This window comes from Mesoplodon bidens (assembly GCF_964165515.1).
Source record: "Mesoplodon bidens genome assembly, chromosome: 13".
Classification (NCBI taxonomy): domain Eukaryota; kingdom Metazoa; phylum Chordata; class Mammalia; order Artiodactyla; family Ziphiidae; genus Mesoplodon; species Mesoplodon bidens.
In genome coordinates, this window is record NC_138169.1 from 40531147 (window position 1) to 40546958 (window position 15812).

Here is a 15812-nt window from a genome sequence, read left to right on the forward strand (position 1 = left end):
GAACCAGCATCATATAGAGGTGATGGAGGGTGTGGACAGATGCAGCGACCTGAGTAACTGTATGTCCTTTGCTTTATCAGCTTTTCCAGGTGGCCTATATTTTAATCAAATTTGCAAATTCTCCTCGCCCTGATCTTTGGGTCTTGGAAAGATCCGTTGACTTCGGAAGCACCTACTCACCTTGGCAATATTTTGCTCGTAAGTAATCTAGCCTACCATGTTATCAGGGGTTTGAATTATTGGCAGCAGATCAAGACTGTGGGTTTAAGTAGAAAATTAGTCTCTCAGTGTGGCTAGTCAGGGGCTGGTCAATTTTAACTTTCTAGGTTACCCTTGGAACATCCCTCTTTCTCAAGCGCATTTGCATGAATTCCAAGGATACACATGTATAACTGGGGTTGAAACACCTCTTATGATAATGGTTCTTGCTACTATTTAGGGGGAAGCAGTGTACCTATAACTGGGCCATAGCTTCAGTCCATTTTCTTTTTTTAATATATATATATTTTAAAAATTTTATTTATTGTATTTATTTGTTTTTAGCTGCGTTGGGTCTTCGTTGCTGCATGTGGGCTTTCTCTAGTTGCTGCGAGCGGGGGCTACTGTTTGTTGCAGTATGTGTGCTTCTCATTGTGGTGGCTTCTGTTGTGGAGCACGGGCTCTAAGCGCATGGGCTTCAGTAGTTGTGGCACGAGAGCTCATTAGTTGTGGCGTATGGGCTTAGTTGCTCCGCGGCACGTGGGATCTTCCTGGACCAGGGATCCAACCCGTGTCCCCTGCATTGGCAGGCGGATTCTTAACCACTGTGCCACCAGGGAAGTCCCTATTTTTAAAAATATTTTATTTATTTATTTATTTATTTGGTTTTGCCGGGTCTTAGTTGCAGCAGGCGGGCTCCTTAGTTGAGGCATGTGGGCTCTTAGTTGTGGCAATTCATGTGGGATCTAGCTCCCTGACCAGGAAGCAAACCCGGGCCCCCTGCATTGGGACCGTGGAGTCTTAACCACTGCACCACCAGGGAAGTCCCAGTCCATTCCCTTTTATGTAGAATTAGGAACTAAGCTCCATCTTTATGGATCCTGCCTTTCACATTACTTACCTTGACCTTGTCTTTTTCACTAATGAAGAATGTCTGGGTCTCTGAACCCTGTGACAAATTGAGGTGGACAGGAATTTGGCTTACAAAGGCATTGGGCTTTCCAGGAATGCTCCTTAGAGGGTAAACTTGCCTAATGAGGAGTGAGAATTTAGAGCCATATCTCCAAACATTTCTGTTGAAAGTCACGTGGCCTGAAATGGCTTGGTATTTTCTTTCGTGAATTAAGAATTTCATTCTAAGCTTCTGTCTAAAAATCTTAAATGCTTCTCTGTTCTTCCCCTTTTCATGTATATTCTTAAGTAAACATGAGATTTCTTAAGAGATTTACAGCAAGATGATAATATTTTATTTTACAATATTAACATGTTTCCTTCCTAGATTCTAAAGTAGACTGTTTGGAACAGTTTGGACAGGAAGCAAATAGGGCGATCACACGAGACGATGATGTACTTTGTACTACTTATTATTCCCGGATTGTGCCATTGGAGAATGGTGAGGTAAGTAGATTTGGGAGGCCTTGAGAGAGATAAGACTCAGAAATGAACATGAAGATGCCACATTTTTCATAATTGTGAAACTTGCACTTTCAAGGAAATCTAACCTAGATGGAAAGGAATCACATTGAAGACTCAGACTGAGTTGGGTTGGATATCTTTTTTTTTTTAATTGAGGTATAATTGACATTGCAAATTCTTTTTTTTTATTTTTTTATTTTTTTTATTTTATTAGTTTCTGCTTTATAACAAAGTGAATCAGTCATACATATACATCTGTTCCCACATCCCTTCCCTCATGCATCTCCCTCCCTCCCACCCTCCCCATCCCACCCCTCCAGGCGGTCACAAAGCACCGAGCTGATCTCCCTGTGCTCTGCGGCTGCTTCCCACTATCTATCTACCTTACGTTTGGTAGTGTATATATGTCCATGCCTCTCTTTCGCTTTGTCACAGCTTACCCTTCCCCCTCCCCATATCCTCAAGTCCATTCTCAAGTAGGTCTGTGTCTTTATTCCTGTTTTACCCCTAGGTTCTTCATGACCTTTTTTTTTTTTTTTAAATTCCGTATATATGTGTTAGCATACGGTATTTGTCTTTCTCTTTCTGACTTACTTCACTCTGTATGACAGACTCTAGGTCTATCCACCTCATTACAAATAGCTCAGTTTTGTTTCTTTTTATGGCTGAGTAATATTCCATTGTATATATGTGCCACATCTTCTTTATCCATTCATCCGATGATGGACACTTAGGTTGTTTCCAGCTCCGGGCTATTGTGAATAGAGCTGCAATGAACATTTTGGTACATGTCTCTTTTTGAATTACGGTTTTCTCAGGGTATATGCCTAGTAGTGGGATTGCTGGGTCATATGGTAGTTCTATTTGTAGTTTTTTAAGGAACCTCCATACTGTTCTCCATAGTGGCTGTACCAATTCACATTCCCACCAGCAGTGCAAGAGGGTTCCCTTTTCTCCACACCCTCTCCAGCATTTATTGTTTCTAGATTTCTTGATCATGGCCATTCTGACTGGTGTGAGATGATATCTCATTGTAGTTTTGATTTGCATTTCTCTAATGATTAATGATGTTGAGCATTCTTTCATGTGTTTGTTGGCAGTCTGTATATCTTCTTTGGAGAAATGCCTATTTAAGTCTTCTGCCCATTTTTGGATTGGGTTGTTTGTTTTTTTGCTATTGAGCTGCATGAGCTGTTTATAAATTTTGGAGATTAATCCTTTGTCAGTTGCTTCATTTGCAAATATTTTCTCCCATTCTGAGGGTTGTCTTTTGGTCTTGTTTATGGTTTCCTTTGCTGTGCAAAAGCTTTGAAGTTTCATTAGGTCCCATTTGTTTATCTTTGTTTTTATTTCCATTTCTCTAGGAGGTGGGTCCAAAAGGATCTTGCTGTGATTTATGTCATAGAGTGTTCTACCTATGTTTTCCTCTAAGAGTTTGATAGTTTCTGGCCTTACATTTAAGTCTTTAATCCATTTTGAGCTTATTTTTGTGTATGGTGTTAGGGAATGATCTAATCTCAAACTTTTACATGTCCCTGTCCAGTTTTCCCAGCACCACTTATTGAAGAGGCTGTCCTTTCTCCACTGTACATTCCTGCCTCCTTTATCAAAGATAAGTTGGCCATATGTGCGTGGGTTTATCTCTGGGCTTTCTATCCTGATCCACTGATCTATCTTTCTGTTTTTATGCCAGTACCAGACTGTCTTAATTACTGTAGCTTTGTAGTATAGTCTGAAGTCAGGGAGCCTGATTCCTCCAGGTCCGTTTTTCGTTCTCAAGATTGCTTTGGCTATTCGGGGCCTTTTGTTTTTCCAAACAAATTTTGAAATTTTTTGTTCTAGTTCTGTGAAAAATGCCAGTGGTAGTTTGATAGGGATTGCATTGAATCTGTAGATTGCTTTGGGTAGTAGAGTCATTTTCACAATAGTGATTCTTCCAATCCAGGAGCATGGTATATCTCTCCATCTATTTGTATCATCTTTAATTTCTTTCATCAGTGTCTTATAATTTTCTGCATACAGGTCTTTTGTCTCCTTGGGTAGGTTTATTCCTAGATATTTTATTCTTTTTGTTGCGATAGTAAATGGGAGTGTTTTCTTGATTTCATTTTCAGATTTTTCATCATTAGTGTACAGGAATGCCAGAGATTTCTGTACATTAATTTTGTATCCTGCTACTTTACCAAATTCATTGATTAGCTCTAGTAGTTTTTCGGTAGCATCTTTAGGATTCTCTATGTATAGTATCATGTCATCTGCAAACAGTGACAGCTTTACTTCTTCTTTTCCAATTTGGATTCCTTTTATTTCCTTTTCTTCTCTGCTTGCTGTGGCTAAAACTTCCAAAACTATGTTGAATAAGAGTGGTGAGAGTGGGCAGCCTTGTCTTGTTCCTGATCTTAGTGGAAATGGTTTCAGTTTTTCACCATTGAGGACAATGTTGGCTGTGGGTTTGTCATATATGGCCTTTATTATGTTGAGGAAAGATCCCTCTATGCCTACTTTCTGCAGGGTTTTTATCATAAATGGGTGTTGAATTTTGTCGAAAGCTTTCTCTGCATCTATTGAGATGATCATATGGTTTTTCTCCTTCAACTTGTTAATATGGTGTATCACATTGATTGATTTGCGTATATTGAAGAATCCTTGCATTCCTGGAATAAACCCCACTTGATCATGGTGTATGATCCTTTTAATGTGCTGTTGGATTCTGTTTGCTAGTATTTTGTTGAGGATTTTTGCATCTATGTTCATCAGTAATATTGGCCTGTAGTTTTCTTTCTTTGTGACATCCTTGCCTGGTTTTGGTATCAAGGTGATGGTGGCCTCGTAGAATGAATTTGGGAGTGTTCCTTCCTCTGATATTGTTTGGAAGAGTTTGAGAAGGATGGGTGTTAGCTCTTCTCTAAATGTTTGATAGAATTCGCCTGTGAAGCCATCTGGTCCTGGGCTTTTGTTTGATGGAAGATTTTTAATCACAGTTTCAATTTCAGTGCTTGTGATTGGTCTATTCATATTTTCTATTTCTTCCTGAGTCAGTCTTGGCAGGTTGTGCATTTCTAAGAATGTGTCCATTTCTTCCAGTTTGTCCATTTTATTGGCATAGAGTTGCTTATAGTAATCTCTCATGATCTTTTGTATTTCTTCAGTGTCAGTTGTTACTTCTCCTTTTTCATTTCTAATTCTATTGATTTGAGTCTTCTCCCTTCTTTTCTTGATGAGTCTGGCTAATGGTTTATCAATTTTGTTTATCTTCTCGAAGAACCAGCTTTTAGTTTGGTTGATCTTTGCTATCGTTTCCTTCATTTCCTTTTCATTTATTTCTGATCTGATGTTTATGATTTCTTTCCTTCTGCTAGCTTTGGGGGTTTTTTGTTCTTCTTTCTCTAATTGCTTTAGGTGCAGGGTCAGGTTGTTTACTCGAAATGTTTCCTGTTTCTTAAGGTGGAATTGTATTGCTATAAACTTCCCCCTTAGAACTGCTTTTGCTGCGTCCCATAGGTTTTGGGTCGTCGTGTCTCTATTGTCATTTGTTTCTAGGTATTTTTTAATTTACTCTTTGATTTTTTCAGTGATCACTTCGTTATTGAGTAGTGTATTGTTTAGCCTCCATGTGTTTGTATTTTTTACAGATCTTTTCCTGTAATTGATGTCTAGTCTCATAGCATTGTGGTCGGAAAAGATACTTGATACAATTTCAATTTTCTTAAATTTACCGAGGCTTGATTTGTGACCCAAGATATGATCTATCCTGGAGAATGTTCCATGAGCACTTGAGAAAAATGTGTATTCTGTTGTTTTTGGATGGAATGTCCTATAAATATCAACTAAGTCCATCTTGTTTAATGTATCATTTAAAGCTTGTGTTTCCTTATTTATTTTCATTTTGGATGATCTGTCCATTGGTGAAAGTGGGGTGTTAAAGTCCCCTACTATGATTGTGTTACTGTCGATTTCCCCTTTTATGGCTGTTAGTATTTGCCTTATGTATTGAGGTGCTCCTATGTTGGGTGCATAAATATTTACAATTGTTATATCTTCTTCTTGGATTTATCCCTTTATCGTTATGTAGTGTCCTTCTTTGTCTCTTCTAATAGTCTTTATTTTAAAGTCTATTTTGTCTGATATAAGAATTGCTACTCCATCTTTCTTTTGATTTCCATTTGCATGGAATATCTTTTTCCATCCCCTTACTTTCAATCTGTATGTGTCTCTAGGTCTGAAGTGGGTCTCTTGTAGACAGCATATATATGGGTCTTGTTTTTGTATCCATTCAGCCACTCTGTGTCTTTTGGTGGGAGCATTTAGTCCATTTACATTTAAGGTAATTATTGATATGTATGTTCCTATTCCCATTTCCTTAATTGCTTTGGGTTCGTTATTGTAGGTATATTCCTTCTGTTGTGTTTCTTGCCTAGAGAAGTTCCTTTAGCATTTGTTGTAAAGCTGGTTTGGTGGTGCTGAACTCTCTCAGCTTTTGCTTGTCTGTAAAGGTTTTAATTTCTCCATCAAATCTGAATGAGATCCTTGCTGGGTAGAGTAATCTTGATTGCAGGTTTCTCTCCTTCATCACTTTAATTATGTCCTGCCACTCCCTTCTGGCTTGTAGAGTTTCTGCTGAGAGATCAGCTGTTAACCTGATGGGGATTCCCTTGTGTGTTATTTGTTGTTTTTCCCTTGCTGCTTTTAATATGATTTCTTTGTGTTTAATTTTTGACAGTTTGATTAATATGTGTCTTGGTGTATTTCTCCTTGGATTTATTCTGTATGGGACTCTCTGTGCCTCCTGGACTTGATTAACTATTTCCTTTCCCATATTGGGGAAGTTTTCAACTATAATCTCTTCAAATATTTTCTCAGTCCCTTTCTTTTTCTCTTCTTCTTCTGGAACCCCTATAATTCGAATGTTGGTGCGTTTAATGTTGTCCCAGAGGTCTCTGAGACTGTCCTCTGTTCTTTTAATTCTTTTTTCTTTATTTTGCTCTGCATCAGTTATTTCCACTATTTTATCTTCCACCTCACTTATCCGTTCTTCTGCCTCAGTTATTCTGCTATTGATCCCATCTAGAGTATTTTTCATTTCATTTATTGTGTTTTTAATCAATGCTTGATTCATCTTTAGTTCTTCTAGGTCCTTGTTAACTGTTTCTTGCGTTTTGTCTATTCTATTTCCAAGATTATGGATCTGGGAAATAGAATCTTGGATCAGCTTTACTATCATTATTCTGAATTCTTTTTCAGGTAGACTGCCTATTACCTCTTCATTTGTTAGGTCTGGTAGGTTTTTATCTTGCTCCTTCACCTGCTGTGTGTTTTTCTGTCTTCTCATTTTGCTTATGTTACTGTGTTTGGGGTCTCCTTTTTGCAGGCTGCAGATTCGTAGTTCCCGTTGTTTTTGGTGTCTGTCCCCAGTGGCTAAGGTTGTTTCAGTAGGTTGTGTAGGCTTCCTGGTGGGGGGGACTAATGCCTGTGTTCTGGTGGTTGAGGCTCGATCTTGTCTTTCTGGTGGACAGGTCCACGTCTGGTGGTGTGTTTTGGGGTGCCTATGGCCTTATTATGTTTTTAGGTAGCCTCTCTGCTAATGGGTGGGGTTGTGTTCCTGCCTTGCTAGTTGCTTGGCATAGGGTGACCAGCGCTGTAGCTTGCTGGTCGTTGACTGAAGCTGGGTGCTGGTGTTGGGATGGAGATCTCTGGGAGATTTTCGCTGCTTGATATTATGTGGAGCTGGGAGGTCTCTTGCGGACCCGTGTCCTGAAGTTGGCTCTCCCACTTCAGAGGCACAGCACTGGCTCCTGGCTGCAGCACCAAGAGCCTTTCATCCACCCGGCTCAGAATAACAGGGAGAAAAAGTAGAAAGAAAGAATTAGTAGAAGAAAGAAAGAGAGAGGGAAAGAAAGGAAGGAAGGAAGGAAGAAAGAAAGAAAGGAGGGAGGGAGGGAGGAAGGATGGAAAGAAAGAAGGAAAGAAAGGAGGGAGGGAGGGAGGAAGGAAAGAAAGAAAGGAGGGAGGGAGGGAGGAAGGAAAGAAAAAGAAAGAAGGAAAGGAGGAGCGGAGGGAGGGAGGGAGGAAGGGAAGGTAGGAAAAAAAGAAAGAGCAGGTAAAGTAAAATAGAATAAAGTATGAAATATAGTAGCGTTATTAAAATTAGAAAGTAATTATTGAAAAAAAAAAAAAACGGACCGATAGAACCCTGGGACATATGGTGGAAGCAAAGCTATACAGAGAGACTCTTACACAGAAGATTACACATACACATTCACAAAAGAGAACAGGGGGAAAAATCAAAAATCTTGCTCTCCAAGTCCATCTCCTCAATTTGGGATAATTCGTTGTAAAAAGAGGAAAAGGGCGAGAAGTCTGAAATCTTGCTCTCTAAGTCCACCTCCTTAATTTGGAATAATTCGTTGTAAAAAGAGGAAAAGGGGGAAAGTCTTAAATCTTGTCCTCAAAGTCCACTTCCTCAATTTGGGATGATTCGCTGTCCATTCATGCACTCCACAGACGCAGGGCACATCAAATGGACCGTGGAGCTTTAATCCGCTGCCTCCGAGGCTGCACAGAGAGATTTCCCTCTCTGCTCTCACAGCTCCCGGGTCTCAGCCTTGGACCTGGCCCCGCCTCTGCGCGTAGGTCGCCGGAGGGCGTCCGTTCTTCGCTCAGACAGGACGGGTTTAAAGGAGCCGCTGATTCGGGGGCTCTGGCTCACTCAGGCAGAGGGGAGGGAGGGGCGTGCAGTGTGGGGCGGGCCTGCGGCGGCAGAGGCCTGCGTGACGTTGCAGCAGCCCGTGGCGCTCCGTGCGCTTTCCCGGGAAAGCCGTCCCCAGGTCTCGGGATCCCGGCAGTGGCGGGGTGCACAGGCCCCCCGGAAGGCGGGGCGGACAGTGACCCGCGCTCGCACACAGGCCCCGCGGCGGCGGCGGGCGGCGGCGGCGGGCGGCGGCGGCGGCCCACGCCCGTCTCCGAGGTCCGCGCCTTATCCGCGGCTCGCGCCTGTCTCCGGCGCTTCCCCAAGCAGCCCTCTTAATGCCCTCTCCTCGCGCACCAGGAAACAAAAGGGAAAAAAGTCTCTTGCCTCTTCAGCAGCTCCAGACCCTTTCCCCGGACTCCCTCCGGGCTAGCCGTGGTGCACTAACCCCTTCAGGCTCTCTTCCTGCCGCCAGCCCCAGTCCTCTCCCTGCGCTCCGACTGAAAGCCGATACCTGAGCCTCAGCTCCCAGCCCCGCCCGCCACGGCGGCTGAGCAGACAAGCCTCTCGGGCTGGTGTGTGCCTGAGGGCACCGGTCCTCTGTGCCAGAATCTCTCCGCTTTGCCCTCCACACCCCTGTTGCTGTGCTCTCCTCCACTACTCCGAAGCTTTCCCCCTCCGCCACCTGCAGTCTCCGCCCGAAGGGGCTTGTAGTGTGTAGAAACCTTCCTTCCTTCACGGCTCCCTCCCACTGGTGCAGGACCCGTCCCTAGCCTATTGTCTCTGTTTATTCTTTTTTTCTTTTGCCCTACCCAGGTATGTGGGGAGTTTCTTGCCTTTTGGGGGGTCTGAGGTCTTCTGTCAGCGTTCAGTAGGTGTTCTGTAGGAGTTGTTCCACGTGTAGATGAATTTCTGATGTATCTGTGGGGAGGAAGGTGATCTCTGCGTCTTACTCTTCCGCCATCTTCCTCCGGGCTCCGACATTGCAAATTCTATTTCAGGTCTAATTTTCCTTGGGAATTCAGGATTCTGGATTCACGGCCCACAGGTCTTGAACTCTTTTTTCTGGTGGACTATTTAGAAAGTGAGTCACTGGTGATTGTGGTGAAGACCCCTCCCACTGCTTCACAAGCACATTGCCTCCCGTAAGAGTAGGGAGTGGAGGGGTTGGTGGCAGAACTAATCCCTGATCCTTTTTGGCAGGATGGGCATCATCTGTAGGGGAGAAAACAATTGCTGTCTCATTGGGGTTGCATGTGGTCCTTGTGAAGTCACCCAGGCTGTTGTTAGGGAAGATGAGAAAAGAGAGTGGGGAAGATCAGAGAAGCATCCCATGGAGTGAGTTTCCAATGAACTTCTTTAAAGGGTGTCAGTCTCCTCCTTAGGTAGAGGGATCTTTCTTGAGCAGCTGTATCTAGTATCTTCCAGTGATCGGTCAGTGTTCCATGTCTCAGTAACTGGTTGGGACTTGGACTTCATCGCCTCAAGCTTTAAAACAAAACCTGGGGGACTTCCCTGACGGTCCAGTGGTTAAGACTTCGTGATTCCACTGCAGGGGTTGCGGGGTTCGATCCCTGGTCGGGGAACTAAGATCTCTCATGCTGCGTGGTGTGGGCAAAAAAAAAAAAAAAAAAAAAACCTAAACCTGGGTTTTATATAGATTTTTTTTTGTCCTGTTCACTGCCAACTTTATATCCAAAGACTTCCTTTTTTCACCCTCTTTCGGGATTTTAGATTACTTTAGCTTTGTTTCTTTGATGCAGCTTGACAAAAATTGTTTCTTTATATTTGTAGATTTTAATGTTATACTTTGAACATTTCATAGTGTTTATAGCCCCACAATGACAGTGATAGAACAAAGGGTTTGTAAATGAAATGATTTACAAAACCTGAGAGCCCAGGTTTTGAAACATCTAATGACTCAAAGAAACCAAGTTAAGTGTTTGGGGGCATGTGAGTTATTTTTAGCTACTTGCAGCTAAGTTTTGATAAAAGGATTTTTTCCCCCTCTATATGTGTGTGGTTCTTTTAGGTTGTGGTGTCCTTGATAAATGGTCGTCCAGGCGCAAAAAATTTTACTTTCTCTCACACCCTGAGGGAGTTCACCAAGGCAACAAACATCCGCCTGCGTTTTCTCCGAACCAACACTCTTCTTGGACACCTCATCTCCAAAGCACAGAGAGATCCAACCGTCACTCGGCGGGTGAGTAGTGCTTTTAAGTGCCAAGACAGCAGCTTTTGGTACCTTGTTTGCTTATCAAATTCATTGCCTCGAACTCCTTCAAGTAAACTTTATAGCCAGTAATGTCATAGGCATAAGAGTTGTTCTTGTCTGAAATACTAGGTATAGCTTAGAAGTTTGGTGGTTAAAGACAAATCATACTCAGAGAAGATGAAAGGCAAAAGAGGACAGCCATCCTGGTATTAGTCTGCTATTATAACAAATAATCCCCAAGTCTCAGAGGCGAACACAATAAAGGTTAATTTTTTGCTCATGTCACAGTCTAATGTGGTTCAGCAGGTGGGATCAGCTCCACACAGTTATTCAGGGAACCAGGCTGTTTCTCTGTAGAGGCACAGCCATCCTGTAGGACCTCAGGGTCCTCCTCTGCACCTCCTGCACCTGGTCAGCAGATGGGGGAAGAGAGAAAGAGCATAGGAAGGAACCATCTCCTAACCGCAGAGCTCACTTCCATTGGCAGGAACTGGTCATAGAGCCCCGTGGAGATGCAGGAGGCTGGGTAATGTAATCGAGCCAAAGCAGAGGGGTGTGGGCATCAGTGAGCAGAAGTACCCTCCACTAGGGTTAGATGAACATCGTTTACTCTCAGTGTCAGGACGGTACCCTGTCGCCTGGGCACAGAGGGAACCAACAGAATAAATACCCTGAGCTCACTCTTCTCCCACCCTCCCATTCCCTCCCAGTTCCTCCCAATGGTCAAACCTAACAGGAGGCCAGAGAGCAAGAGGCCCTTGTCATCCCATAAAGTTTAGCCCCAGGGCAAAGGGCAGGGTGGAGAGGGGTGGAGAGTGGACCTGGGAGGGTGAATGGAAGATGCCAGCTTACCTTACAGAGTTTGGCTTCTTAGGGAAGTAAGTCAGGGAGCTGGGAAAGGAAGGGAGAGAGAAAAGTTAAGTTTTGCTACAGTTTTGAGCATTTTCCAAAAAGGCCAGTCATCTGGAGTGTAGGTGGCCTGTTTTCTGACTTTTTAAGCCCCCTTAGCTCCCTCTGAGCCGTTGTATGTGGGAACTACAGCTGGATCCAAGAACACAATTTACAAGGGCGAGCCGGGCTTTCTGATCAACTGTAGCCAGACTGCGTTTCCATTCCTCCAGGTGTTTTGGAGCCTCGCCACAAATGTACCTCACCACTTTTTTTTTTTGTCTTTTTAGGGTTGAGAGATTGGTACTCGTATGCATGTAGATTTCTTTTCACTTAGGTGAACGTAGTCTTCTCTATGAAGTAATTTTTGTGGAACGCATCACATATATAATCTTGACACTCCCTCCCCAGCGGTCTAGGTTGCTTCTTTAAGTGGACGAGCCAGAATACCAGGTGTCCTATCACACGTATCATGTGTGCTGGGGTGAAGGCTGATGGAGGGCTTCTCTCTTTCCGCTGCTGCCCTAACCCATGTGTAGAGAGAAATTTCTGTGGTGATCAGCATGAAAGCTTCTGAGTGTGAACTTGTCACAGAAGCCCTCCAATACTGAATTGTATCCATGTGAACAAGAGGGATTGTTGATGCCTTTAGACTAAGTAAGACGTTGCCGGGAAGCTAAGATACTTAACAGCTTTTAGGGAGATCAGAACAGAACCCCAACCCTGAGTGACTGTGGGGAGGTTTAGGATGACTAATCTCAGCAACAACAAAAAGATACAAAACCCCTCTTGTCCCTGTGAATTCACAGACTTCCTCACTGACAGATATTCTCACTGGTGGCATGACCTCAGTGAGAAAGATGATTTCACACCCTCTGAATTCCTTACTGAGTCCTGTGCCTCCTGCCGAGTCTGAGAAGTAAGGGAGCTGGCGGATGGTGCCACCTATGGTCACAAGTGGAGAGGCCTCCACCATGCTGGAGACGTGCCTTGTCCATGAGATGGCCTATGCATATCGTTGGCCTGGTCTAGGGACCGAGCCTCAGCCGGGTCTGAAACTGTCTGGCCTTTTGGAGCTTGAAGCTCTGCCTTTGGCTTTATTAACCCCGACCTAGCAAGGCTTCCGCAACTGCTAGCGGGTCCTGCCAGTCTCAGCGCCGTATCTGATCCATCTTTGTGAATTTTCTCTCCTTTCCTGAAGCCTAAACACAGTAGTTACAAAATTTTTGTTATAAAAATTATGTTTTTTGGTAAATAGATATGTCCAATTTATGGAACTCAAGATTTACATTTAAAAAAGAGAGAAACTAGGAAGCACTTAATCCCTTTCCCAAAGGCTATAGCGTATGATTCTTTTCCGAGGTAATTTCCCTCTGTGCATTTAAAGCATTTGATTTTTAAAAATGGACAAATTCAGCAGTGTGCTATTAAATTTGATTGGGGAATGTATTTGCTTTGTAAGAAAAGTTACACCCAAACAGTGGCTCCTTTTGTTTTGAGGGAGGCTCAGGAGTACAGGATGGAAGGAAGCAGGGTCAATACAGATGTATGTTAAAGGTTAGTAAAGGAAAGTTTACATTGGGGTTTAGTAAAACTGACACGTTCTGTTTTCTGTTCTATAGTATTATTATAGCATAAAGGATATCAGCATTGGTGGGCGGTGTGTTTGCAATGGCCATGCTGAAGTGTGCAGTGCAAACAATCCTGAAAAACTGTGAGTACATTGTACACATTTTTCAGCTTTCTGTGAATAAATCTAATTGTTTCAGTAGATGATTACATCCTATTAAATACTTCCTAAGTTCCTGGCCGCAATAAGAATGTTGCAATGTCAATAAGTAGGTGATGTGTATGTCTCCCCTCCTCCACCCCCACATTTCCCTCTCACCTGCAACCAGCCCATAGCAGACATAGTTAATCAATCACAGCACTCTCTGCATGATCAGGTACAAAGCCACCCAAACCCCCTTCCCCCACCCCTGCTCCAGACAGTGCCCCAGGCAGCCACAAATAATTGAGTAGAGTTGGCAAGAAAAATAATATTTGTTTGTCATCCCTGGTCTAGTGAGATCAGGGGTATATGTTTTCAAATCCTTTTTCATCTTTAAAATTGTGGTGAAGTGTACATAATATAAAGTTTACCATCTTAACCTTTCTTAAGTGGGGGTGGTTTAAGTTCACTAGTGTTCAGTTCGCTCACATTGTTGTGCAGCCAAGAACTCTTTTCATTGTGCAGAACTGAAACTCTGTACACATTAAACAGCAGCTCTGCATTCCCTCCTCCCAGCAACCCCTGGCAACACCATTCTACTCAATGAATTTGACTACTCTTAAGTGCCTTGTAGAAGTGGAATCACACAATATTTGTCTTTTTGTGACTGGTTTATTTCACTTCGCATACTGTCCTCACTATAGCACGTGTCAGAATTTCCTTCCTTTTTAAGGCTGAATAATATTTCATTATATATACACCACGTTTTGCTTACCTGTTCATCTGTTGATGGACACTTAGGTTACTGCCATCTTTTAGCTATTGTGAATAATTCTGCTATGAACATGGGTGTAACACTGTTTTGCTTTTAATTGAGGTATATTTCACATACAGTAAGATGCATGGATCTCAAATATTGTGTTATGCAATTGTATACACTCGTGTTATCACCTTAGGAAGGATACTTTGAAGGGCTGGAAATTACCAGACACTGGATATAGTAATGATTGTCTCTCAGTGTTTTATTTAAAGTCTCCAATTCCACATGAGCAGCATTTACCAGGGGTACATTTTACTGTTAGTCAAATTCAGGCTTGTACATCATAAGGCCTAGTTCATGGTCAGGCAGAGGTGCCAGCTACCAACTTGTGTGGTAAGTTTGTGGCGCCCTTCTCCCTGTCTAGAAACAATCCCTAAGGCTGTCAGCCCTCCTTCAGGGATCCGGTGGTGCTCTCTGAGATAGCAGTGTGAATCCATCAACTGACTAGCCCTTAATCAGCAAGGAGCTTATTAATGATTAAACCATCATTGCCATGTAGACTCCTGAAGGGTAGGCCCTAAGGCACTAGAAACCGGGTCAGGGAAGACCTGAGTTGGAACGAGAGGAGAGAAAAGAGGTCACTCTTGGTCCCTGAGCCTGAGATAAAGTGGTGCCACCTGGGAGAGGAGGAGAAGCCATCAGAGAGGGGTTGAGCTTCCCACTTGGAAGAGCTGCCGAGCCCTGTGCCCTTGGCAGACCTGGGGGGTTCTGCACTGAGCAGTTTACTGCTCCCAGTGTGTGTGAGTGGAGAGGCTGTCTCCCCATCCCTCAGTGAAAGGCTCAGTTTGCCACTGGTCTATATCAGCACAACTGCCTTGCCTCCCCCTGCCTGTTGTGACCTGCACAAATGACCCATGGAGGCCTCCATGAATAGGAAAGAATCTTATATTGAAGGGGATTCAGTGACAATGGAGGGAGCCATGGCTGGACAATCAGAAATCAAGCAGAACCTATTGATGAGGCAGAGGAGGATTTAATCAGGCATGGGTACCATGCTGACTTTGATGTATGGGAACATGGATGGATCACAGATTTAATTCTGAGCTTCCTGGCAGTCAACTCAAAAAGGGAGACCTGCTCAGTTTCATATTTCACTATGATCATAATCTAAAAAGTAATCAGTTGTGTAGGAGAAGATGAGTGTTGATGCTAGGGCCAGATGAGATCTACCTGGAGGTGGATGGAGTGGCCATTGTGAAGAGGATTTTCCAGTCAACATCTTCAATAACATCCTTACAACTGATGCAAGGACAAATTTTCTACATCAACCATCAACCTGGGCTGAGAGTCAGAAAAAGCAATTATTTGGGAGTGACAATATGATTCAGACAAGTTCCCAGCTCTGTTTTCTTTTTCAGTGCTCAGTGTGAATCTTCCTATAAGGGTAGTTGGACTCCACAATAAACCCCTCCTCCAAAAAAAAAAAAAAAAGAGTAGTAGGGCTATATGTTCTTCAAGCAATTTCCCCTAAATATTCTTTCAGTTCAGCTTGCAAATAAACACGTCATTGGCAATGAGCTGAAATTGCATCTCTGACAAAAGCCCATTTGGACTCCAGCTGTTCTGTGCCGCCAGTTAAATCTATGTCCATTTGCTTTAACGGGGAGCTGAGTTGGGAGAGGGATGACACCTTCCCGTAGGAGCATAACCATCCCACCTCCCCTCAGAACAGCTGAGGGGATCCCCATGGGCACAGCTAAGAGTCTTAGACTCTGTTTTGAATCCTCTTTCAAGCACAGACGAATGGAAGCTCAGAGCTTGGAGTTCTCATCCAACACCATGGCTACAACGATTTCATTTTAGCTCAGAAACATTCTAAGGCAGGTGTATAGTTCTTTGAATGTCGAGTTTTGTCTTTACCCCATTGCTTTGTTGAGTA

The 15812-nt window shown here is 43.2% G+C and overlaps 1 protein-coding gene across 3 annotated transcripts in view; it reads left to right on the forward strand.

Moving 5' to 3' along the window:
• LAMA3 (laminin subunit alpha 3) overlaps positions 1-15812 on the forward strand; it is a 252215-nt gene that overhangs the window by 55189 nt on the left and 181214 nt on the right. For all 3 annotated transcript variants that reach the window (XM_081251703.1, XM_081251700.1, XM_081251701.1), the window contains exons 3-6: positions 81-198; positions 1478-1596; positions 10332-10502; positions 13025-13116. In XM_081251703.1, coding sequence (XP_081107829.1) covers positions 81-198; positions 1478-1596; positions 10332-10502; positions 13025-13116 — 500 coding nt within the window. The remainder of the gene's footprint in view (positions 1-80; positions 199-1477; positions 1597-10331; positions 10503-13024; positions 13117-15812) is intronic.